Raw genomic sequence first — 23,376 nt, forward strand, 5'->3', positions numbered from 1 at the left:
TTGGTGGCATAGGATGGGGACCGGAGGAAACTTTGGTCGACGTGTTCGGCCCGGCATCGGCGACGACACTTGACGCCGTTACCCTTCCTGAAGGCGAAGCCGAGGTCCCCCCTATCCACCCCCGAACCCCTCCCGGACGAAAGTCCAAAATTCAGTCTGGATTGGGCGGCGGCGGCGTCCTGCGCATCGTATCCTCCATGGAGGCGCCGTCTTGGGAGGAACTGCTGTTCGGGAGAGAGATGTTGTGGATGGTGGGATCCGAGTAGCTCCAGCAGCGGCGATGGTGTGGAGGTTGCCAGGTGGTGCGGCGTTGTATCTACCGCGTCATTGACGACGAGTGGTGGCGGCATGGTGCAGCTGCATATCGACGACGGATGCGGGTGGATGGACGAGCGCAGGGTGGTCGAGCTGTCTGGCGCCATGGTGGCGTCGACGGTAGGCCTGGCAAGGTCTGTGCGTCAGTACCTGCTCTGGAGATGGATCGGTGGAAGAAGGCGGCGGCAGCCTCGGTGAGTGCGCCGGACCGGCGTGTGACCCAGTCCCGGTATGTGGCTAGGATGGGGCATCCGGCATTAGATGTTAGGATTTGGTGCGATGTCTGTTTGGTATTAGGCTCGGACATTCGGCACCACTGCATCAAGGGGGTAGGAGTAGCGACAGATGTTGCCCAGACGGTGGCTTCAGGCTTACTGATGTACTACTTTGTAAAGTCTTTTGTGCTTAATAATTAATAAAGTGGCCGTATGCATCGTCCAGATGCAGAGGCCGGGGGTGCATCCTCCTTTTCTAAAAAAAAGAAAAACAAAATACAAATGATGCTCTGCACCCATATCACTGTTCACATGTTTTCAGCACAAACTATTTTTTTATATATTTTTACGCAGAGCTCCTCAGATGTCATTTCACCACCAAATTTTGTAAGCACCTAAAACATTTGGTCATAATCACGTCCACAAAATTTCAGGATTTTTTGAAATGTTTTTGCTAAGTTTTTTTTATCATGGGTGCACAAAAACCACACTCTGTTTGTTTTGCTTTTCGGGGTCACCACTCGTGGCTTCTATCTCCTCATGAACCCTTTTGTATCCATTTGAATATTGCTTTAATAAATTGTGGGATCCCCAAAAAAGCATAGCACACGTTGCTGCCTCCAAGCTGTAGAACAAAGACGCAAGACAAACTAAGACGAAGGAACGAATGGTGCATTCTGAGGCATGTAATTTCTGCCACGAACAGCCTGATTGTAACAGGCAGGCACACGTGATTGCTAGGATGTCTACGTCGCTAGGTAATCCTTGAGACATGAAATAAAGTTGCGCCGTTGGACTAAAGAAAACTCAAGGCGAAGTACGTAAAGGCTTTCGCAAACTGTTGTTCCGTGGGCACAACCATCCCTGCGTGTATTAAAACTTGGGGGAACAGATTGCGCAGCTCTCGCGGGCATGCTTTGCTGTTTTGCACATGGATATTTACTCTACGGTGAACAGCCAGGGGTATTTACCCCTGCCCCTCTATCAATACCGCCAACTGTGAAATGTCGCCACGCGTTTTTTCTTGGCGAAACAACGACCGTCGCCGGTCACCACCACGCCACACACTAGTCCTGATGTCCTCCAGTCGCGTAACTACGAGCCAGTCCACAACTGTTGCTGCCGCTACGACTTTTGTGGTACTGTCCCCAACGATGCTCGATTCGAATGGTTCGTGCGGACGGTACACAACCGCTCTGGCTTGTCGTTTCTGCTCCAGCCTTCGTCATGGTTAGATTGTGCGTTCCGTAGTACATGCATTCTGATTAGACGCCATGTTTGGCTTGATCGACCAAGAACTAGTACTACACGGGAAAGGGCTTACTAGATCTTATTATAGCAGGATTCAGAGATGACCACGGTTGGTGATGGCTGAGCATGCCGGTGCTACATGCCAAGTTCAAACCATCAACGGAACCTGCTATATTTCGGCGCGTAGATCGACCGCGGAGAAGCGAACATGATTTGCCAAATTTCCCCATCACCAGTCCCAGTCATCTCATTCCTGTGCCGAAATGACGGGCTCGGTAGGAGTGGTAGCAATAATTAACAATTTCCGTTCTCATTTCTTTCCATTTTCCCCCTTGCCGACTTCGCCGCTGCTCTGTTTCAGAGCAGGCCGAAGAATAAACAGACTCCAAAGCAGGAAGCGCAAACAGAACGAACCAGAAAAGAAAGCGACTACAGCTCAGCGCTACTCCTTCACAAGATCTAGCGGCGGTGCGACCGCGTTCGCGGCGACTTCTTTGCACTTGCATCGGCGGACGGCCGATGGTTTTTACTACTAGCGTTTTTATTTTTACTGGCGGGTCAAGACGCCGACCCGCTCCGCGGCGGCGCGCATCACGCCCTCCACGAGCTGCGGGATGCACGCCTCTCCCACGGCCCCGGCACCGCACCCGGCGGGGAGCCCCACGCCGGACATGTACTTGCACACCTCCGCGCGGATCATCTCCTGCATGGCCGCCACCAGATCGCCGCTGAACTGGTAAGAGGACGACGGCTGGGGCGCCGGCGCCGGCGGGGGAGAGGGCGAGCGTGGCGACGGCGAGAGCTCCTGGAAGTGGCTCCGGGCGCTGTCGTGGTGGAACCCGTGGTCCAGTCCGGGGAGAGAGAGCGACAGAGAGGTGATCAGGTCCTCGTCCTGGCGCGGAGGAGGCGGCCTCACGTCCGCGCTGATGGCGTCGAACCCGCCGGGACGCGGGACGGGCCGGAACACCTGCCCGCTCCCGTGGCTGAGCTCGCTGCGGTCCGATCCGGTGGGGCTCTCGGGGCCCGGGCTCGCGCGCTTGCACGGCCGCGGGGAGTCGCCGGAGTCACTGCCGTCCTCCCACGCCGCGCCGCCGGTGGCGGTGGCGAGCTTGCGCTTGAGCGAGGAGTTCCAGTGGTTCTTGACGGCGTTGTCGGTGCGGCCGGGCAGCAGGCGCGCGATGGCGGCCCAGCGGTTGCCGAGCCGCGCGTGCGCACGGAGGATGGCGGCGTCCTCCTCCGCCGTGAAGGGGCGGCGCTCCACCTGCGGCGACAGCTGGTTGCACCACCGCAGCCGGCACGACTTGCCCGACCGCCCGGGGATCCCCCTCCCGATCGCGGTCCAGTTCCGCGCCCCGTGCCGCTCCACCAGCCGCCGCAGCGCCTCGTCCTCCTCGGGGCTCCACGGCCCCTTTATCCTGTCGCACTCCGCCTCCGCCCCCATCGCCGGCGACACACACACACTACAACCAAAAACCTTCTCCTCCCCTTCCCTTCACCTCACGAGCAGACGCTCCGGTGGTGGCGGTGCGCGTGCTTCCCCGATTGATTAGTGATTAGGACGTCTGGACTCCGATGGTGATTGGAAGGGGAAGAGGAGGCGGGGGCTTATATAGGCCGGGGCAGGAGCGGCCGGTAGCTGGTCGCCGGGGTACAGCTGGCGAGGGGCCACCTCACGCTCGGAGGCGGTGTCGTTTGCGATAACAGAATGGCGGGTGGGGCCGCGGTTGCACGGGCCCACATGGCGGGGAGAGCGAGCGGATGGACGGGCGCGTGATGGAGGCCGTTTGTTTGGTTGTTAATCCGCTCGCGGTCCCCCGGAGCCGCATGGTTTGAATTTTGAATTGGAGGGTTGGCTTCCGTACCGTCAAACCCCATGCCACGAAGGCCGTTAAAAACTGGCGAAAATAGCTGGACTGCTCGCGGAACGGGGCTCACAAATCCGAACCGGCCGTTCCATGCCGTGTTCATATACGGCTACGCCAAAACAACTCCGACCCTGTACGAGCCCTCACCGGGCAGTTGTGTCCCAGATTGTATGCTTCACATTCCACTAAAAAAAATATCGTATGCTTCACATGAACCTCTGTATTTTTCAGGGGAATTTTTTTTGCGGGTGTATTTTTCAGGGTTATTAGAGTAACTTCAACGGGCAGATCCAACGGACGCGCGTTCTGTCCGCTTTTCGTCCGCTTGGATCGGCGGGCGGACGTGCGCGTCCGCATTTTCATATGGGTCGGCTTGAGCGTCCAACAGGAGACGGACCCAAATTTACCGGCGTAAAAAAAATAGGTCGCAGAAATAAACATAATTAAACATTAAAGTGGTCGGTCAACCGTCGGCCAAAGTCCACCTAAACCTAATTAAACATTAATTAAAAACATAAAAAAGTCTACGCCGGCACGCTACCCTAAACGTCATCCGCCTTGCCCTTGCTCTTGATGTCGCCATCACTGCCGATGAGGTCGATGAAGACGGGAGCAGGGCCAGCCCATCCGAACGCCACTTGGTACGCTGCCAGGACAGCCTCCTCCGGCGTCTACTAGGGCGCTGGCATTTTCTCTCCGGGCGCGCTCCTCCTCCTCCTCAAGCCGCAGCGCCTCCGCATCGCGGCGCAGCTGCTACTCCCAAAGCATCTGCTGCTCACCGTCGGCCTCCTCTTGGCCAAGCCAATGCGCCTTCCAGCGCTCAAGGTGGGCCGCCTCGTCCTCCGGTGTCCAACTGGGGGAGTCTGGCGCGTAGGCACGCATCCGCCGCTGCTCCGGAGTGAGGCCCTCGCGACGTCGACGAACCTCCTCGGTGTGCACGCGCGGCGTGCGTGGCACTGCCGGAATAGGGATTCCGTTGCGGATACAGATGCCAGCCGTGAGGCGGGTTGACATCCGGATACTGTAGTGCAGGCGGTACTGCTAGTGCCACCACGCCTGGTGGATTGGTATGTACAGACGCTGCCGCTTCGGTGGCGAGCCGTGTCTAGGAGGCGGCGGCGGAATAGCTCGCCTCGGCGAGCCGCGGGAAGAGCTCACACCGGGGGTCAGCTTCCCTCCTCCCCTTGCCACTGAAAAACCTCATGGTGCTTTGGGCTTGCTAGGGTTCCTGGTCGCCAGCGAGGGAGCACGGTGTGGCCAGATGTGGACGGGGCATTGGAAGTGGATGAGGCCGGCCCCGCCGCACGCTTCCATTAAAAAGGACGGGCTCGCGGACCTTGCACGCGCTGTCAGGCGGGCCTCGAGGTAGGTGTTGGCATTTAATAAGACGTGGGTGGTTGTTGGGCGGCGGACATCAAGGGGACACGCGGCGCGTTCGCGTTACTTCCGCGTCGATACATTTCAGGTGCAATTTCGGGCTTGAAATGGGTTCGCGCGTACGCGATGCAGACAGATTTTGGGAATGAGTCGACGCGTTGAGTCAGCATTTTTTCTCCGCGCCGAACCAAACGAACTTGGACGGACGAAATGGGCGCCTCAGTTGAAGTTGCTCTTAAGAAATACTCCCTCCGTAAACTAATATAAGACAGAGGGATTAGTTTACAGAGGGAGTACTAGATAAGAGGTTTTTTGCATTTTGCAGGGGCTCACTGCCCCTGTTACAATGCGCATCATGCAACACACTTTGTACTCTCGTGGAGCAAAGGTTGGCGAAAAGCGAAATACCGAGGCTTTGGCGCTTATGAGCAGGAGATGGAAAGATGATAGATTCATGAATCGGTGATCCATCCAGCTGTGCGTCCATCCCCCTTTGGACTCGGAAGTTGGAGCGGGGATGGCGACGCGCGCGGGCGCGAACGCACGCAGCGGTGCGGCACGGCCTAGCCAGCACAGTGGCGTGTACCCTCGCCGGAGCCCATCCCGAGCTGAATCGCAACCGTCCGGCCCGTCGCGGGGCCCGCCCGTACATGCGTACAAGCCGGACTGTACGACCGCTGCGCGCGACGGTTCGTGCCTCCTCCCGATCCACCCATCCACCGCGCCGACGCGGTGGCCTCCGTCGCTGACGCGCGGGCCAGCTCTTGGGGGCGGGACCACGTGGAAGCACTGGGTTGTGGTTACAAGGGGAAAACGACAGGGGGGTCGGAGGAGGGAGGCGATAGGGTGGGGCGTAGGGGGGGAGGGTCGGATGGCGCGGCGGTTTGCGGGGGGTGGCCAGGCTGGAGCGCAATCTCTCGAGGCGGGGCAATGAAAACCGGCGCGATTTCGTGGAGGGAGGCACGGCAGTTATGGGCACAGCTCAGCTCCGCGGCCCAGGTGTCTCCGTGTACGCGAGCTGAGTCATCACTCGCCTCACGCACGCCGCTGCTCCACTGCCACTGCCTAGCAGCTATCCCTGACGCCTGCCTTCATGGGTCGTACCCGTACGGCCCCCGCTGGCCTCGCTGGCAGGCACCGATGAACATGAAAAAGGAAAATATCTGCACTGCACTGCGCTGCACTGCACTGATGTTAAATCACGAGGTTTATCATTGCGGTTACATTGGCGGTTTGCTCTCCTCGTGATGTGTGATCCTACCTGCACTGAGTTAAGGCGTGCTCTCCAAAAGCTTTAGACTAGCCATAATGGGAATAACTTGAGCAATAACATGGAGTCCAACTCAGTAAATTTGCTTATGTGGCAATGAATTAATGAGGAGAGAGATAGTTTGAATAATTTAGCTAGTTACTGTAACATTACATGTCCCAATGCAAAAAAACTTATGTTACTACGCACTATAAAGATAGTAATATAGTTTAGGGATATGTGTATGTTACTAGTGTATATTACTTTCTATTGTGGCTAGTCTTACTGCAACTTGGCTATTGCTGCTCTCCAGGTTTCACAAATCGCAATGGTTTTGAGTCGGGGACAAGAGCTGCTGAGAGTAAGGCCAATTCCACCGCGCGACCCTAACTTGTCCGAGTGCGTCTGTTTAGGGTAGAACGAATGAATAGTGCGGCCCAACACGCGGACTCAAACGGACAAATGTCCGGATTCCGTCCGTTTTCGACCCATCCCCGACCCAAACTTGCGCCGAGTTTGGAGTGAAATGGGCATCACACGGACGGGCTCGCCGCACGCCCTTGTCCCTCGTGGCCCGCCTGTCGGGGACACTAGCAGTCCCTTCGCTTCCAACGCTTCCACCCCATCTCCCCGCCCCGCCGCCGGCGCCACCTCCTCACCGCGCAGCCCCCGGCCGTCCATACCAAACCACGTCTCGACATGGCAGCCACCACGCCCGCGCTTTCGCCGTAGTTTTGGCCATCGATCGGAGGAGGTTTGGCCATCGCCGTCGCAGCCGGCGGCAGAGGGGATACGACCGCCGGCGACGTACCACGGCGGTCGCGACAGCTTCCGACGAGTGCTCCAGAGCGGCCAGTAGCCGGCCGCCAACCACCCCTGCTGCATTGAGATGATCATCGCGGCCTCTTTGCCACCACGACCGCAAGGTCTTCGACACTTTGCCCACAAAGGTATGGACAGTGGAGATGAGTTTTTCTTCCCCCACTTCATTTGTTCATCGGACGATTCGTCGTCGGATGATGAAGATCTTGTGGTGGCTGCACTGGCCGTTCACGACCACATGCAAAGGCAGCTTCCTCGGTACAGGGGGTCACTCCCTGGCCGTGCTCCCAACCTGAACCGCAACAGGGAGAGAGGCCACACTCTGCTCTATGCCGATTACTTTGCCAACACCCCGCTCTTCAAGCCGGATAAATTCCGTCGCCGTTTTCGAATGGCAAGGCATGTGTTCAATCGCATCCGAGAGGGAGTGGTTGCTCATGACCCATACTTCGAGTGCAGGACGGATGCCCTTGGCAAGCTTGGATTCTCCTTTTACCAGAAATGCACCGCGGTCATCCGCATGCTTGCATATGGAATTCCAGACGATTTGGTGGATGAATATGTGTGTATGAATGAGACAACATGTCTGATGTCAATGTACAAGTTCTGCCAGGCTGTGATCGAGGTGTTTGGCCCGGAGTACTTGAGGCAGCCAACTGCCGCTGATACAGAGATATTGTTGGCGATCAACGCAGCTAGAGGCTTTCCACGCATGCTTGGCAGCATAGATTGTATGCACTGGGAGTGGAAGAACTGCCCATTTGTTTGGCAGGGCCAGTACAAAGGGCATGTCAAAGCGTGCATTGTCATATTAGAAGCGGTGGCTTCGCAGGATCTTTGGATATGACATTCTTTCTTCAGCATTGCAGGTTCTCACAATGATATCAACGTCCTGCAGCGTTCTTCAGTCTTTGCAAGGCTTGCAGAAGGCCACTCCCCACATGTCAACTTCGAGATCAACGGCCACCAGTACAACAAGGGATACTATCTAGCTGATGGTATATACTCTCAGTGGTCAACTTTTGTGAAGACAATCTCAAACCCCCAAGGTGAGAAGAGAAAGAGATTTGCCCAAATGCAAGAGAGTGGTAGAAAGGATGTGGAACGTGCTTTTGGTGTGCTTCAATCCCGGTGGGGTATCGTTCGAAACCCTGCACTATCATGGGATGAAAGGAAGCTTTGGGAGGTGATGACTACTTGTGTGATCATACACAACATGATCGTCAAGGACGAGCATGATGAGAGTATCTTCGACCAAGGATTTGATTATCAAGGTGAAAATGTTGAGCCCCTGCATCAAGTTGTGAGCTGCGTGATTGGCACACTCATTTGGATCTTTAAAATGACTTGGTTAAGCACGTGTGGGATCACATTGGCAATCAATAGATGTATTGGTTCATTTCATGTTCATTCAAGACAATTACGATTTGGTTGTAAAACTACTTTATTAGAGACAATTTTGATTGGGTTGTAAAATTATTTTTATTTTTAGACAATTAATTTTGACGTGCAAACTAGTTTTTATATGAAAATATGGGCATTTTTTTACCCTGGCGGACAGGATGGGGCAAACGGATGCGGCAGCGCGGTGGACGCACGGTCACCGCATCTCAGGACAGGCCCGGGCACGACTCCATCGCCCTACCCAACGAGACAAAATCCAATCAAACCGGACGTCCGTTTGAGATCGTGCGGTGGAGTTGGCCTAAGTAGCTGCATTGACGACTTAAATTGAACTCGCGAGTAACAACCACAGGAAGCGAGCGGGCGTGAGAGCTCGGGGCAATGGACAATGCGAAAGCACAGACCCACCGGCCGAAGTTCACGGAACTGCAGTAGAAGCAGAGCACAGCCGCGCGTGATGAGTCACTGAGGGTCATGCCCAGACAATAAAGTTGGGTTCAGAAACAAAAGCAGGCAAGGCGAGGAGGATGAGGTCGGAGGGCTGGCTGGCTGGAGAGTGGAGATGGCCGAAAACGGCGAGCGAACCGGGCGGCTCCACGTCGCGAGGCCCGGCATCGGGCGGCGCGTCCACGTAGCCGCACCACCGTAGGGGTAGTGGGGAGGGGCAGAAAACGACGAGGCGGGGAAGGTAAGGTTGGGGCCGTGGAAGTCAGAGGCGGGTGGATCATCGATCGGCGAAAGGGGGACGTGGACGGATCTGGGACAGCCTGGCGAGGCTTTAACGGCCTCCCACCGCACCGACACTGGCCGGTACTGTACTGTACAGCCGAGATCGGCAGAGATCCACGTCCATGGCGAGAGCGAGAGCGAGATCGGGTCGGGGGGATCCATTCCACGGGTGCCAGCCCAACCAACAACCCCACCACCCCACCCGTTTCAGTTACGACCCTAGGCAGCTTCGCCGCAGCTTCCTGGGACCGTTTTGTTTATCGCCCAAGCCGGTGCCCTGCACGCCGCGCCGGATCCATCATCGTTTGCTTTGCCACTTCCCCAGCCTGTATTGTACAGTATTTTTATTTTTATGCCCTCGGGCGGCCTCCGTACCGCCCCCAAACACGCCCGGTGTCCTATCCGTCCAACGTCCATCCATCAATCTATCTTCCTTCCCCCCTGCCGACGTGCGGGATTCGGTAGCATTTCTTTATTTATCTACTATACTGGGGACGAGGCAACGGCTGCTCGTGTGGATGGTGGATCTCTGAGCTCTCTCTCTTTCGGTGGCACTGCCTGCCACGGCAGCGAGGGAAACCAGTGAATGTGCCGGGCACGGTGGTCGGGGGTGCCGAGATGCCTCTTGTCTGGCTCCGGCGGGTGGGTGGGTGGGCGGGCGAGCGGTGAAGTGAAGCCTGTGAAGGTGAGGTGAGAGAGACAGAGGGGCAGTCAGGCTCGAATCAATGTGCGTGTCGCGGGCGAGCTGTGAGCCACTGTGCCCGGATTCCAGCGCCCCGCTAGCGGACAGGCGGCCGCGCGCGAAACTTCCAGCGAGCCTGCCGTGCGAGTGAAACCGGACAGGCCTACTAGCTGTCATGCACGAGCGGCGGTACTCCGGAATTCAACTGTTGGCTCAGTCACCACGTGAGCGTAAACGGCCGTGCGACTGCCACTGGTGTTGCACGGGCGGGAGTAGTGGCGACCGTGGTGCATCGCCTCTGGACCCCACAGCGTGGTGCTCTCGTTGCGTACCAACAGTCCACCACCAACGAGACGGGCCGTCACTGACTCATTGTTGGGCCACATACAACGGGTGCAGCTACACGTCAGTCAACTGATTTTTAAAATTGGGCCAGTCGACTGTTCTGAACCGTTGGATGAAGATCGTACATCACCTGACCTTCTTCTTCCCCACCTCTTCTTCTTATCATACTGCCGCACGGGGCCGTCGTCCCGGACCATCCATCTAGCCCCGCCTGCGTCTAGTTTTTTTTCTCCAGCGAAGCACCACCACCACCCTCACCCTAAACCCTAACATAGATAATGAGGTTGCCCTCCGGCGAACTACTCAAAATCGATTGACCCAAATTTGAAATTCAGTAAACTGACATACAAGAAATGCAAGACTGCTTGTAAACGGACAGGGACAGACCAAATGCGGTCGTGCATTGGAGTTGGCCTAAGGTCACCAAGGAACCACACCCGGATCAGAAACAGAAGAACTGCGGAGGCCACACGGTGCTCACTTAAGCCAAAATGTCAAGACATAACACAGGCGCACACGAGATGCTATTCCTAGGCAGTCAGGGAAAAAGGAAAACGAGTGCAAAGTAAAGGAATCCAGCAGCTCTTGGGCTCTTGGCTCATGTTGCAGCAGGCTCGGTCGGGGCGATTGACACGGAACGGAGCAGCTCCAGGGAAGTCGCCACACCTAGGAAATGCGACAGTATGGTGTTCGCTGAGGCCTGCGCACGGCGAGGATTAAAGACTGTTAGATTATTTCTCGTGAGCGTTCACTGATACGTACTAAAGAGTTGTGAGTAATGAAGACTTCAAGAAATTAAACTTCCAGCATAAGCAATTCAACTTCAGCAACTCTGGTTTCAACTCACAGTTTCTTACCTCGCAATTAGAAATTCGAAACGAATCGTAAGCAATTTTTTTCCTAAATATCTGGACAGAAACAAAATTATTGGCCAGTACTACTAGTTAAGGGTCAGTTTGCGGTCGATGAACTGTGTTGTGTTGTGCTTATTTTATAATCTGCTGTGCAAAATTTGAAAGATAAGTGGGCGACAGCGGGTCAAACAAACACTAAAACAGGGAAAAGTTGGTGGGGTGAACGGGATTATGTGAACCCACCAATGCCAAATGCAGCCCAAGTTTGGAATCCACAAAACTTGTTACTGAATGTTCACTGTATTAGTTATTTACACGATTTTACAGGCAAAGTTTGGAGCATCTGAAGGTATGTATTCAGATTGTGCGCTATAAAACTATAACTATAACTATGTAAGTACCACAATCTAAATAACTACTCCCTCCGTCCGAAAATACTTGTCAAAGAAATGGATAAAAATGGATGTACCTCGAACTAAAATATGTCTAGATACATCCATTTCTCCGACAAGTATTTCTGGACGGAGGAAGTATATAAGTACCACAGACAGGCCAGGACTATTACAGTACAGATTTGGTCCTAGACAATCACCGAAGCAGATGATAATGTAGAAAATCATGTGCCTCGCTACCCATTGGCTTATCAAAACTTGCAACTACAATCAGGCTTATGCATGGTTCTTGCTCTTTTTACATGAAGCTCAACAGTTTATGATCTTGATTGTGGTGTAATGTGTGGCATCAAAGTTCATATATTAGATATAAAAGAATGCATTTTCAGAATTAAGACATACTACAAACAAAATAATAAGCAATCAAATACCTGAACCAGGAATACATCTAGAGCCAAAACAGGATTTTGGCCAGCGGAAGTTGCCTGATAATAGGGGACTGCAGAGGTCGTAAGGGCTTTTGCTACCAAAGCACCAACAAGTGCCTGCATGCCGAGAACAGCGGCGCCCATCCCAAGAATATTGAGCACAATGCCATTTTTCAGACTTTTAATCACATCAGCCCGTGGAGGAGCCTGGAAATCAGTCCAAAATTTAATATTCTAATTTGAAAGCAAAACATATCTGAAGTATATCTTCTCATGCATACAACAAAAATAAAAGTTGCAAATTCAAAAGCAAATGTGAGTTATCTTTGCACTACCATTTAATTGTGTAAAAAATCAGTTCAACTCTCAGATGGTACACAAGCCAGATAAACACAAGATGAGCCACAGGCAGTGGAAAAGGTTATGGTTCTCTGATATGAAAAAAATTCGTTTCCTTTGCTGGTAGCAATGTAAATTGGGTGGTCAAGAGAGAGAGAGTACCTTTGCTGGTGCGCTTGCTGTTTTCCGAAGTCTTTCAGAAAGACGGATGTAACCAAATGACCAGAAGACTGAAATAAAAGCTGCAGCAACACCAGCAGCAGTTGTGTAGAATGTAAAGGGCGATGAAACCTTCCCAGTAACAACTGTAGAGAATGACAAAATTCCAGCAGAAACAAACGTGCACACCAATTGTGACCAGAACCCTAGGGTGCCCAAATTCTTGAAATACCTTGCTGTTTTCTCTAGTCTCTTGATAACCTGTCCATTCAGTTATTGGAAAGGAATGAAGATATATGCTTCAGTCATGGTACATGGGTAACAATAACATGGCTTAAACTAGTACTCCCTCCGTCCCATAATATAAGACGTTTTTGCAAGCTCACATAGCTTGCAAAAACGTCTTATATTATGGGACGGAGGGAGTACTTAAATATAATCAATAGATATGCAATATAATTTTAACTATGTGAATAAACAGCCTAATTTCAAAGTTAACAACACCACACAGGTTAACCAGCCTAATATAAAGCATAAAGCTGGGAAAAGAAGGACATTGTCACAATGTGGCTTCAGGTATCAGGGATCATGGTTTGTTCAATAAAAGTAGGAGCTAGAAAGTAATGGCATAGCAATTCAAACATGCTGTGTCGCTTTTTCTAGGTAAGAGAGTTTAACCAGAAGATATGAAATTCTAATGATGAACAGGTCATGACTGAGGAGTGCTATATTTATTAAGCCCATACTTAACTGATATTATGCGCCAGATGCGTCATACAGATGCGAACTAGCAAAATGACCAACAGACAACTTTGCACCTATCAACTATCACAGCAAAACAAAACCAGAACACCATGAAATGCCTAGTGAGGAGAGTGGTTCTATTGGCAAGATCCAAACCTGGTAAGGAAAGTTCACCTGCCATTAAGCATACTAGCAAAATCACCAACAAATAATTTTGTGCCTGTCAACTACCACAACAAAAGGAAACCAACTGGCACACCATGAAGTGCTAAACAAGATCCAAACCTGAAATAGCTATCACGATTTTCTTTCACGTTCAATTATCATGACATTTCACAATTCCCCTGTCCTAGAGACATACTCCGTCCTTTCCGGTTTAGAGGACCTATCTCAAAAATCAGAAATTTCCAATTTGTAAGGCTATGTCCACATTAAATTCTATCAAAATTTTATTCCCAATGTAAAACCAACCAATGCAAGGAGTGAGAGGGCCATGCATCTAACATTAATGTGTTTGGTTAGCACTTAAATAGATCCTCCTTGATTGATGTGATTTGCAAGATGAGCCTAATAAACCGGAAAGGAGGTAGTACCAGATACGAATCACTTAATTTCCTAAACCCTAACCATCACCATGCCCGAGTGCATTATCCTAAGACAAGCAACCATCACATAGCCCAACAGTAAATACTTCATGTGTCACTCTAAAATACATAAACCTAAAATTCCCATACATATTTCCAAACATAATCTTTCTCGAGAAAGCAGGATAAGAACCCTACTTCACGCGCGGGTCAAGTACCGGACGTCGATGGATCAATCAAAGGGGATAAAATTAGGGAAGCACCTGCTCGAGCTTGGCGCGCTCAATTGTCTGCTCGGTGGGGGGAGGCGTCGGGTAGAGAGGGCCCGACGAAGACGAGGACGCCGCCGCCGCCACAGTGAGGCGCCGCGGAGCGGCTTCGCCGCCCCCGAAGCAGAGGCGCCCAGTAGGGAGGGTAGCTCCGTTGAGGGGATGGCTGGCGAGCGACGCAACAGCGGGAAGCCCCCGCTGCCGGAGCAGCGGCGGCGGCAGCCGCGATGGGAGTAGGAGCGCCTGCATTTTGGTGATTGCGATGCTACTCGCCCGTTGTGCAGCGGTCGGTCGTGCTCGCCGTTGTCTTTTCCAGCGGAAGTTTAGCGTGAACCACCCTCTGGTTATGTTATTTTCCGTTGCGCACTGCCGCTCCAACGTTTGAGCATCATGCATCGAACATAACAAAATCTAACAAAAATTTAGGATAACTTTCTTCAAAGCACCTAATAAACGACTCATGCAAACAATTTGAAATATAATTCGTCGTGAATCAACAAGCCTCTTGAATAGGATCACATATTTTATATTGTTGAATCAATTATGTGATCACTTATATAAATGCACATTTTCATATCGCGATCATACTACACACAATCCTGCCGCCTCGCCTAGAATCGTGGGCAGTTTGATGCGTTTGCTACAAGCCTAAAGACCAAGTACGGGGAGCTCCGGGTGACATCACGTCAAATCATCACGAGCTAGGGTGGCGACTGATTATGTTATCTTATCCTTCTCTTGTAATTAACTCAGTGTTACGTCGCTTGATAGGTCATTGTTGGCCTTGTATCAAAACCTCTACTATTGCATGTTGCCTGTCGCATGTCTCTTGGCATACATTTTTTTCGTTGAACCATGTAAGGGCCTTAGTCTAAGGCCATGCAATCGTCGTGTTTATAAAAAGACGAAGCATCCAAAGGTGTGTGTGTGTATGACATACCTCTGAGGTTACCAAAATATCAAGCAAGATTCGCATAGAAGTTTAAGTAGCTTGAGAAAATAAAGTCTGCATAAGCACAATACTCACCTTTAACGAAAGGGGATCATATCTTACAACAAACTACACCATGTGTTTGTTGGAAATATGCCCTAGAGGCAATAATAAAATGGTTATTATTTTATTTCCTTGTTCATGATAATTGTCTATTGTTCATGCTATAATTGTATTAACTGGAAATCGTAATACATGTGTGAATACATAGACCACAACATGTCCCTAGTGAGCCTCTAGTTGACTAGCTCGTTGATCAATAGATGGTTATGGTTTCCTGACCATGGACATTAGATGTCATTGATAACGGGATCACATCATTAGGAGAATGATGTGATGGACAAGACCCAATCCTAGGCATAACACAAGATCGTGTAGTTCATTTGCTAGAAGCTTTTCTAATGTCAAGTATCATTTCCTTAGACCATGAGATTGTGCAACTCCCGGATACCATAGGAATGCTTTGGGTGTACCAAACGTCACAACGTAACTGAGTGGCTATAAAGGTGCACTACAGGTTGTTGGAAATATGCCCTAGAGGCAATAATAAAATGGTTATTATTATCTTTCCTTGTTCATGATAATTGTCTATTGTTCATGCTATAATTGTTCATGCTATAATTGTGTTATCCGGAAATCGTAATACATGTGTGAATACATAGACCACAACATGTCCCTAGTGAGCCTCTAGTTGACTAGCTCGTTGATCAATAGATGGTTACGGTTTCCTAACCATGGACATAGGATGTCATTGATAACGGGATCACATCATTAGGATAATGATGTGATGGACAAGACCCAATCCTAAGCAGAGCACAAGATCGTGTAGTTCGTCTGCTAAAGCTTTTCTAATGTCAAATATCTTTTCCTTAGACCATGAGATTGTGCAACTCCCGGATATCGTAGGAGTACTTTGGGTGTGCCAAACGTCACAACGTAACTGGGTGGCTATAAAGGTACACTGCGGGTATCCCCGAAAGTATCTGTTGGGTTGGCACGAATCGAGACTGGGATTTGTCACTCCGTGTGACGGAGAGGTATCTCTGGGCCCACTCGATAAGACATCATCGTAATGAGCTCAATGTGACTAAGGGGTTGGTCACGGGATGATGTGTTACGGAACGAGTAAAGAGACTTGCCGTAACGAGATTGAACAAGGTATCGGTATACCGACGATCAAATCTCGGGCAAGTGCTATACCGGTAGACAAAGGGAATCGTATACGGGATTGATTGAATCCTTGACATCGTGGTTCATCCGATGAGATCATCGTGGAACATGTGGGAGCCAACATGGGTATCCAGATCCCGCTGTTGGTTATTGGCCAGAGAGATGTCTCGGTCATGTCTGCATAGTTCCGAACCCGTAGGGTCTACACACTTAAGGTTCGATGACGCTAGGATTATAGGGAATAGATGTACGTGGTTACCGAATGTTGTTCGGAGTCCCGGATGAGATCCCGGACGTCACGAGGAGTTCCGGAATGGTCGGGAGGTGAAGATTTATATATGGGAAGTCCAGTTTCAGTCACCGGAAAGGTTTCGGGGTTTATCGGTATTGTACCGGGACCGCCGAAGGGGTTCCGGGGGTCCACCGGGAGGGTCCACCTGCCCCGAAGGACCTAATGGGCTGTAGTTGGGTGGGAACCAGCCCCTTAGTGGGCTGGTGCGCCCCCCAAGGGCCCAAGGCGCCTAGGGTTGGAAACCCTAGGGGGCCGCTGCCCCCCGGGGGCGGGCGCCCCCCTAGTTGGAAACCCTAAGGGGGCCGCTGCCCCCCGAGGGGCCGCCGCCCCCCTCTAGATGGACCTAGGGGGCCGGCCCCCTGTCACCTTCCCCTATATATAGTGGGGTTTTTGGGGCTGCCAGAGACACGAGTCTCCCTCTCTCTTGGCGCAGCCCTACCCCTCTCCCTCCTCGTCTCTCGCAGTGCTTGGCGAAGCCCTGCTGGAGTGCCATGCTCCTCCACCACCACCACGCCGTCGTGCTGCTGCTGGACGGAGTCTTCCCCAACCTCTCCCTCTCCCTTGCTGGATCAAGGCACGGAATACGTCACCGGGCTGCACGTGTGTTGAACGCGGAGGCACCGTTGTTCGGTGCTTAGATCGGATTCGGCCGCGATCTGAATCGCTTCGTGTACGACTCCACCGACGGCGCTCTTGCAACGCTTCCGCATCGCGATCTTCAAAGGTATGAAGATGCACTCCCCTCTCGTTGCTACTAAACTCCATATATTGATCTTGGTGATGCGTAGAAATTTTTTAATTTCTGCAACGATCCCCAACAGTGGCATCATGAGCTAGGTCTATGCGTAGTTTCTATGCACGAGTAGAACACAAGTTGTTGTGGGCGTCGATTTTGTCAATTTACTTTCCATTACTAGTCTTATCTTGATTCGGCGGCATCGTGGGATGAAGCGGCCCGGACCGACCTTACACGTACGCTTACGTGAGACAGGTTCCACCGACTGACATGCACTAGTTGCATAAGGTGGCTAGCGGGTGTCTGTCTCTCCCACTTTAGTCGGATCGGGTTCGATGAAAAGGGTCCTTATGAAGGGTAAATAGAAATTGGCATATCACGTTGTGGTTTTGGCGTAGGTAAGAAACGTTCTTGCTAAGAAACCTATAGCAGCTACGTAAAAATTTGCAACAACAATTAGAGGACGTCTAACTTGTTTTTGCAGCATATGCCGTGTGATGTGATATGGCCAAAAGGATGTGATGAATGATATATGTGATGTATGAGATTGATCATGTTCTTGTAATAGGAATCACAACTTGCATGTCGATGAGTATGACAACCGGCAGGAGCCATAGGAGTTGTTTTAATTTATTTATGACCTGTGTGTCAACATAAACGTCATGTAATTACTTTACTTTATTACTAAACCGTTAGCCATAGTAGTAGAAGTAATAGTTGACGAGACAACTTCATGAAGACACGATGATGGAGATCATGGTGTCATGCCGGTGACGATGATGATCATGGCGCCCCGAAGATGGAGATCAAAAGGAGCAAAATGATATTGGCCATATCATGTCACTATTTGATTGCATGTGATGTTTATCATGTTTTTACATCTTATTTGCTTAGAACGACGGTAGCATAAATAAGATGATCCCTCATTAAAATATCAAGAATTGTGTCCCCCCTAACTGTGCACTGTTGCTAAGGTCCGTTGTTCCGAAGCACCACGTGATGATCGGGTGTGATAGGTTCTAATGTTCGCATACAACGGGTGTAAGCCAGATTTACACACGCAATACACTTAGGTTGACTTGACGAGCCTAGCATGTACAGACATGGCCTCGGAACACGGAAGACCGAAAGGTCGAACATGAGTTGTATAGAAGATACGATCAACATGAAGATGTTCACCGATGATGACTAGTCCGTCTCACGTGATGATCGGACACGGCCTTGTTGACTCGGATCATGTATCACTTAGATGACTAAAGGGATGTCTATCTGAGTGGGAGTTCACTAAATAATTTGATTAGATGAACTTAATTATCTTGAACATATTCTAAAACTTTGCAATATGTCTTGTAGATCAAATGGCCCACGCTAATGTTGCCCTCAACTTCAACGCGTTCCTAGAGAAAACCAAGCTGAAAGACGATGGTAGCAACTACACGGACTGGGTCCGTAACCTGAGGATTATCCTCATAGCTGCCAAGAAAGCATATGTCCTTGATGCACCGCTAGGTGAAGCACCTATTTTACCACCAACTCAAGACGTTATGAACGCCTGGCAGTCGCGTAGTGATGATTACTCCCTGGTTCAGTGCGGCATGCTTTACAGCTTAGAACCGGGGCTCCAAAAGCGTTTTGAGCAGCACGGAGCATATGAGATGTTCCAAGAGCTGAAAATGGTTTTCCAAGCTCATGCCCGGGTCGAGAGATATGAAGTCTCCGACAAGTTCTACAGTTGTAAGATGGAGGAGAATAGTTCTGTCAGCGAGCACATACTCAAAATGTCTGGGTTGCACAACCGCTTATCTTAGCTGGGAGTTAATCTCCCGGATGATGCGGTCGTTGACAGAATCCTTCAGTCGCTCCCACCTAGCTACAAGAGCTTTGTGATGAACTTCAATATGCAGGGAATGGAAAAGACCATTCCTGAGGTATATTCAATGCTGAAATCAGCGGAGGTGGAGATCAAAAAGGAACATCAAGTGTTGATGGTGAATAAAACCACTAAGTTCAAGAAAGGCAAGGGTAAGAAGAACTTCAAGAAGGACGGTAAGGGAGTTTCCGCGCCCGGTAAGCCAGTTGCCGGGAAGAAGCCAAAGCATGGACCCAAGCCTGAGACTGAGTGCTTTTATTGCAAGGGAAACGGTCACTCTAAGGGGAACTGCCCCAAGTACTTAGCGGATAAGAAGGCCGGCAATACCAAAGGTATATGTGATATACATGTTATTGATGTGTACCTAACTAGCGCTCGTAGTAGCTCCTGGGTATTTGATACCAGTGCGGTTGCTCATATTTGTAACTCAAAACAGGAGCTGCGGAATAAGCAGAGACTGGCGAAGGACGAGGTGACGATGCGCGTCGGGAATGGTTCCAAGGTCGATGTGATCGCCGTCGGCACGCTACCTCTACATTTACCTACGGGATTAGTTTTAAACCTCAATAATTGTTATTTAGTACCAACTTTGAGCATGAACATTGTATCTGGATCTCGTTTAATGCGAGATGACTACTCATTTAAATCTGAGAATAATGGTTGTTCTATTTATATGAGAGACATGTTTTATGGTCATGCCCCGCTGGTCAATGGTTTATTCTTATTTAATCTCGAACGTGATGTTACACATATTCATAGTGTGAATGCCAAAAGATGTAAGGTTGATAATGATAGTCCCACATACTTGTGGCACTGCCGCCTTGGTCACATTGGTGTCAAACGCATGAAGAAACTCCATGCAGATGGACTTTTGGAGTCTCTTGATTATGAATCATTTGACACGTGCGAACCATGCCTCATGGGCAAAATGACCAAGACTCCGTTCTCCGGAACAATGGAGCGAGCAACCAACTTATTGGAAATCATACATACTGATGTGTGGGGTCCAATGAGCGTTGAGGCTCGCGGTGGTTATCGTTATGTTCTCACCCTCACGGATGACTTAAGTAGATATGGGTATGTCTACTTAATGAAACACAAGTCTGAGACCTTTGAAAAGTTCAAGGAATTTCAGAGTGAGGTTGAGAATCAACGTGACAGGAAAATCAAGTTCTTACGATCAGATCGTGGGGGAGAATATTTGAGTCACGAATTTGGCACACACTTAAGAAAATGTGGAATTGTTTCACAACTCACGCCGCCTGGAACACCTCAGCGTAATGGTGTGTCCGAACGTCGAAATCACACTCTATTGGATATGGTGCGATCCATGATGTCTCTTACCGACCTACCGCTATCATTTTGGGGTTATGCTATAGAGACTGCCGCATTCACTTTAAATAGGGCTCCGTTGAAATCCGTTGAGACGACACCGTATGAATTATGGTTTGGGAAGAAACCTAAGCTATCGTTTCTGAAAGTTTGGGGATGCGATGCTTATGTCAAGAAACTTCAACCTGAAAAGCTCGAACCCAAGTCAGAAAAATGCGTCTTCATAGGATACCCTAAGGAAACTATTGGGTATATCTTCTACCTTAGATCCGAAGGCAAGATCTTTGTTGCCAAGAATGGATGCTTTCTGGAGAAAGAGTTTCTCTCGAAAGAAGTAAGTGGGAGGAAAGTAGAACTTGATGAAGTACTGCCTCTTGAACCGGAAAGTAGCGCAGCTCAAGAAAATGTTTCTGTGGTGCCTGCACTGACTAGAGAGGAAGTTAATGATGATGATCAAGGAACTTCGGATCAAGTTACTACTGAACTTCGTAGGTCTACAAGGACATGTTCCGCACCAGAGTGGTACGGTAACCCTGTCCTGGAAATCATGTTGTTAGACAATGGTGAACCTTCAAACTATGAAGAAGCGATGGCGGGCCCGGATTCCGACAAATGGCTTGAAGCCATGAAATCCAAGATAGGATCCATGTATGAAAACGAAGTATGGACTTTGACTGACTTGCCCGATGATCGGCGAGCCATAGAAAATAAATGGATCTTTAAGAAGAAGACAGACGCGGATGGTAATGTGACCATCTATAAGGCCCGGCTTGTCGCTAAGGGTTATCGACAAGTTCAAGGGGTTGACTACGATGAGACTTTCTCACCCGTATCGAAGCTGAAGTCCGTCCGAATCATGTTAGCAATTGCCGCATTCTATCATTATGAGATATGGCAAATGGACGTCAAAACGGCATTCCTTAATGGTTTCCTTAAGGAAGAAATGTATATGATGCAGCCAGAAGGTTTTGTCGATCCTAAGAATGCTGACAAGGTATGCAAGCTCCAACGCTCAATCTATGGGCTGGTGCAAGCATCTCGGAGTTGGAACATTCGCTTTGATGAGATGATCAAAGCGTTTGAGTTTACGCAGACTTATGGAGAAGCCTGTGTTTACAAGAAAGTGAGTGGGAGCTCTGTAGCATTTCTCATATTGTATGTGGATGACATACTATTGATGGGAAATAATATAGAACTCTTGGAAAGCATAAAGGCCTACTTAAATAAGTGTTTTTCAATGAAGGACCTTGGAGAAGCTGCTTATATATTAGGCATCAAGATCTATAGAGATAGATCGAGACGCCTCATTGATCTTTCACAAAGCACATACCTTGACAAGATATTGAAGAAGTTCTATATGGATCAATCAAACAAGGGGTTCTTGCATGTATTGCAAGGTGTGAGATTGAGCGCGGCTCAATGCCCGACCACGGCAGAAGATAGAGAAAAGATGAGTGTTATCCCCTATGCCTCGGCCATAGGGTCTATTATGTATGCCATGCTGTGTACCAGACCTGATGTAAACCTTGCCGTAAGTTTGGTAGGAAGGTACCAAAGTAATCCCGGCATGGAACATTGGACAGCGGTCAGAATATCCTGAAGTACCTGAAAAGGACTAAGGATATGTTTATCGTTTATGGAGGTGACGAAGAGCTCGTCGTAAAGGGTTACGTCGATGCTAGTTTCGACACAAATCTGGATGACTCCAAGTCACAAACCGGATACATGTATATTTTGAATGGTGGGACAGTCAGCTGGTGTAGTTGCAAGCAAAGCGTCGTGGCGGGATCTACATGTGAAGCGGAGTACATGGCAGCCTCGGAGGCAGCACATGAAGCAATCTGGATGAAGGAGTTCATTACCGACCTAGGAGTTATTCCCAATGCGTCGGGCCCGATGACTCTCTTCTGTGACAACACTGGAGCTATTGCCCTTGCCAAGGAGCCCAGGTTTCACAAGAAGACCAGGCATATCCAGCGTCGCTTCAACTCCATTCGTGAAAATGTTCAAGATGGAGACATAGAGATTTGTAAAGTGCATACGGACCTGAATGTCGCAGATCCGTTGACTAAACCTCTTCCACGTGCAAAGCATGATCAACACTAGAACTCTATGGGTGTTCGATTCATCACAATGTAACTAGGTTATTGACTCTAGTGCAAGTGGGATACTGTTGGAAATATGCCCTAGAGGCAATAATAAAATGGTTATTATTATCTTTCCTTGTTCATGATAATTGTCTATTGTTCATGCTATAATTGTGTTATCCGGAAATCGTAATACATGTGTGAATACATAGACCACAACATGTCCCTAGTGAGCCTCTAGTTGACTAGCTCGTTGATCAATAGATGGTTACTGTTTCCTAACCATGGACATAGGATGTCATTGATAACGGGATCACATCATTAGGATAATGATGTGATGGACAAGACCCAATCCTAAGCATAGCACAAGGTCGTGTAGTTCGTCTGCTAAAGCTTTTCTAATGTCAAGTATCTTTTCCTTAGACCATGAGATTGTGCAACTCCCGGATACCGTAGGAGTACTTTGGGTGTGCCAAACGTCACAACGTAACTGGGTGACTATAAAGGTACACTGCGGGTATCCCCGAAAGTATCTGTTGGGTTGGCACGAATCGAGACTGAGATTTGTCACTCCGTGTGACGGAGAGGTATCTCTGGGCCCACTCGATAAGACATCATCGTAATGAGCTCAATGTGACTAAGGGGTTGGTCATGGGATGATGTGTTACAGAACGAGTAAAGAGACTTGTCGTACGAGATTGAACAAGGTATCGGTATACCGACGATCAAATCTCGGGCAAGTGCTATACCGGTAGACAAAGGGAATCGTATACGGGATTGATTGAATCCTTGACATCGTGGTTCATCCGATGAGATCATCGTGGAACATGTGGGAGCCAACATGGGTATCCAGATCCCACTGTTGGTTATTGGCC

General features: G+C 49.9%; 3 protein-coding genes across 3 annotated transcripts; 1 reads left to right on the forward strand and 2 right to left on the reverse strand.

Annotated features, from left to right (window-relative positions):
- Positions 1-2,072: 2,072 nt before the first annotated feature.
- On the reverse strand, positions 2,073-3,371 carry LOC109766585 (transcription factor MYB44). Its single transcript, XM_020325364.4, has one exon. The coding sequence runs from the start codon at positions 3,220-3,222 to the stop codon at positions 2,329-2,331; it is 894 nt and encodes a 297-aa protein (XP_020180953.1). The 5' UTR covers positions 3,223-3,371; the 3' UTR covers positions 2,073-2,328.
- Positions 3,372-7,224: 3,853 nt separating this feature from the next.
- Positions 7,225-8,867, forward strand: LOC141025922 (uncharacterized). The gene is made up of 3 exons (XM_073501857.1): positions 7,225-7,825; positions 7,964-8,368; positions 8,851-8,867. The coding sequence occupies exons 1-3, from the start codon at positions 7,225-7,227 to the stop codon at positions 8,865-8,867; spliced, it is 1,023 nt and encodes a 340-aa protein (XP_073357958.1).
- A 1,700-nt stretch (positions 8,868-10,567) lies between these two features.
- On the reverse strand, positions 10,568-14,335 carry LOC109766584 (protein TIC 21, chloroplastic). The gene is made up of 4 exons (XM_020325363.4): positions 14,018-14,335; positions 12,430-12,687; positions 11,932-12,135; positions 10,568-10,954 (listed from the first exon to the last, which is right to left on the reverse strand). Exons 1-4 carry the CDS (start codon positions 14,270-14,272, stop codon positions 10,853-10,855), a joined length of 819 nt encoding a protein of 272 aa, XP_020180952.1. The 5' UTR covers positions 14,273-14,335; the 3' UTR covers positions 10,568-10,852.
- Positions 14,336-23,376: the final 9,041 nt, after the last annotated feature.

The sequence above is a fragment of the Aegilops tauschii genome, chromosome 6, assembly GCF_002575655.3.
Source record: "Aegilops tauschii subsp. strangulata cultivar AL8/78 chromosome 6, Aet v6.0, whole genome shotgun sequence".
NCBI classification, from domain to species: Eukaryota; Viridiplantae; Streptophyta; class Magnoliopsida; order Poales; family Poaceae; genus Aegilops; species Aegilops tauschii.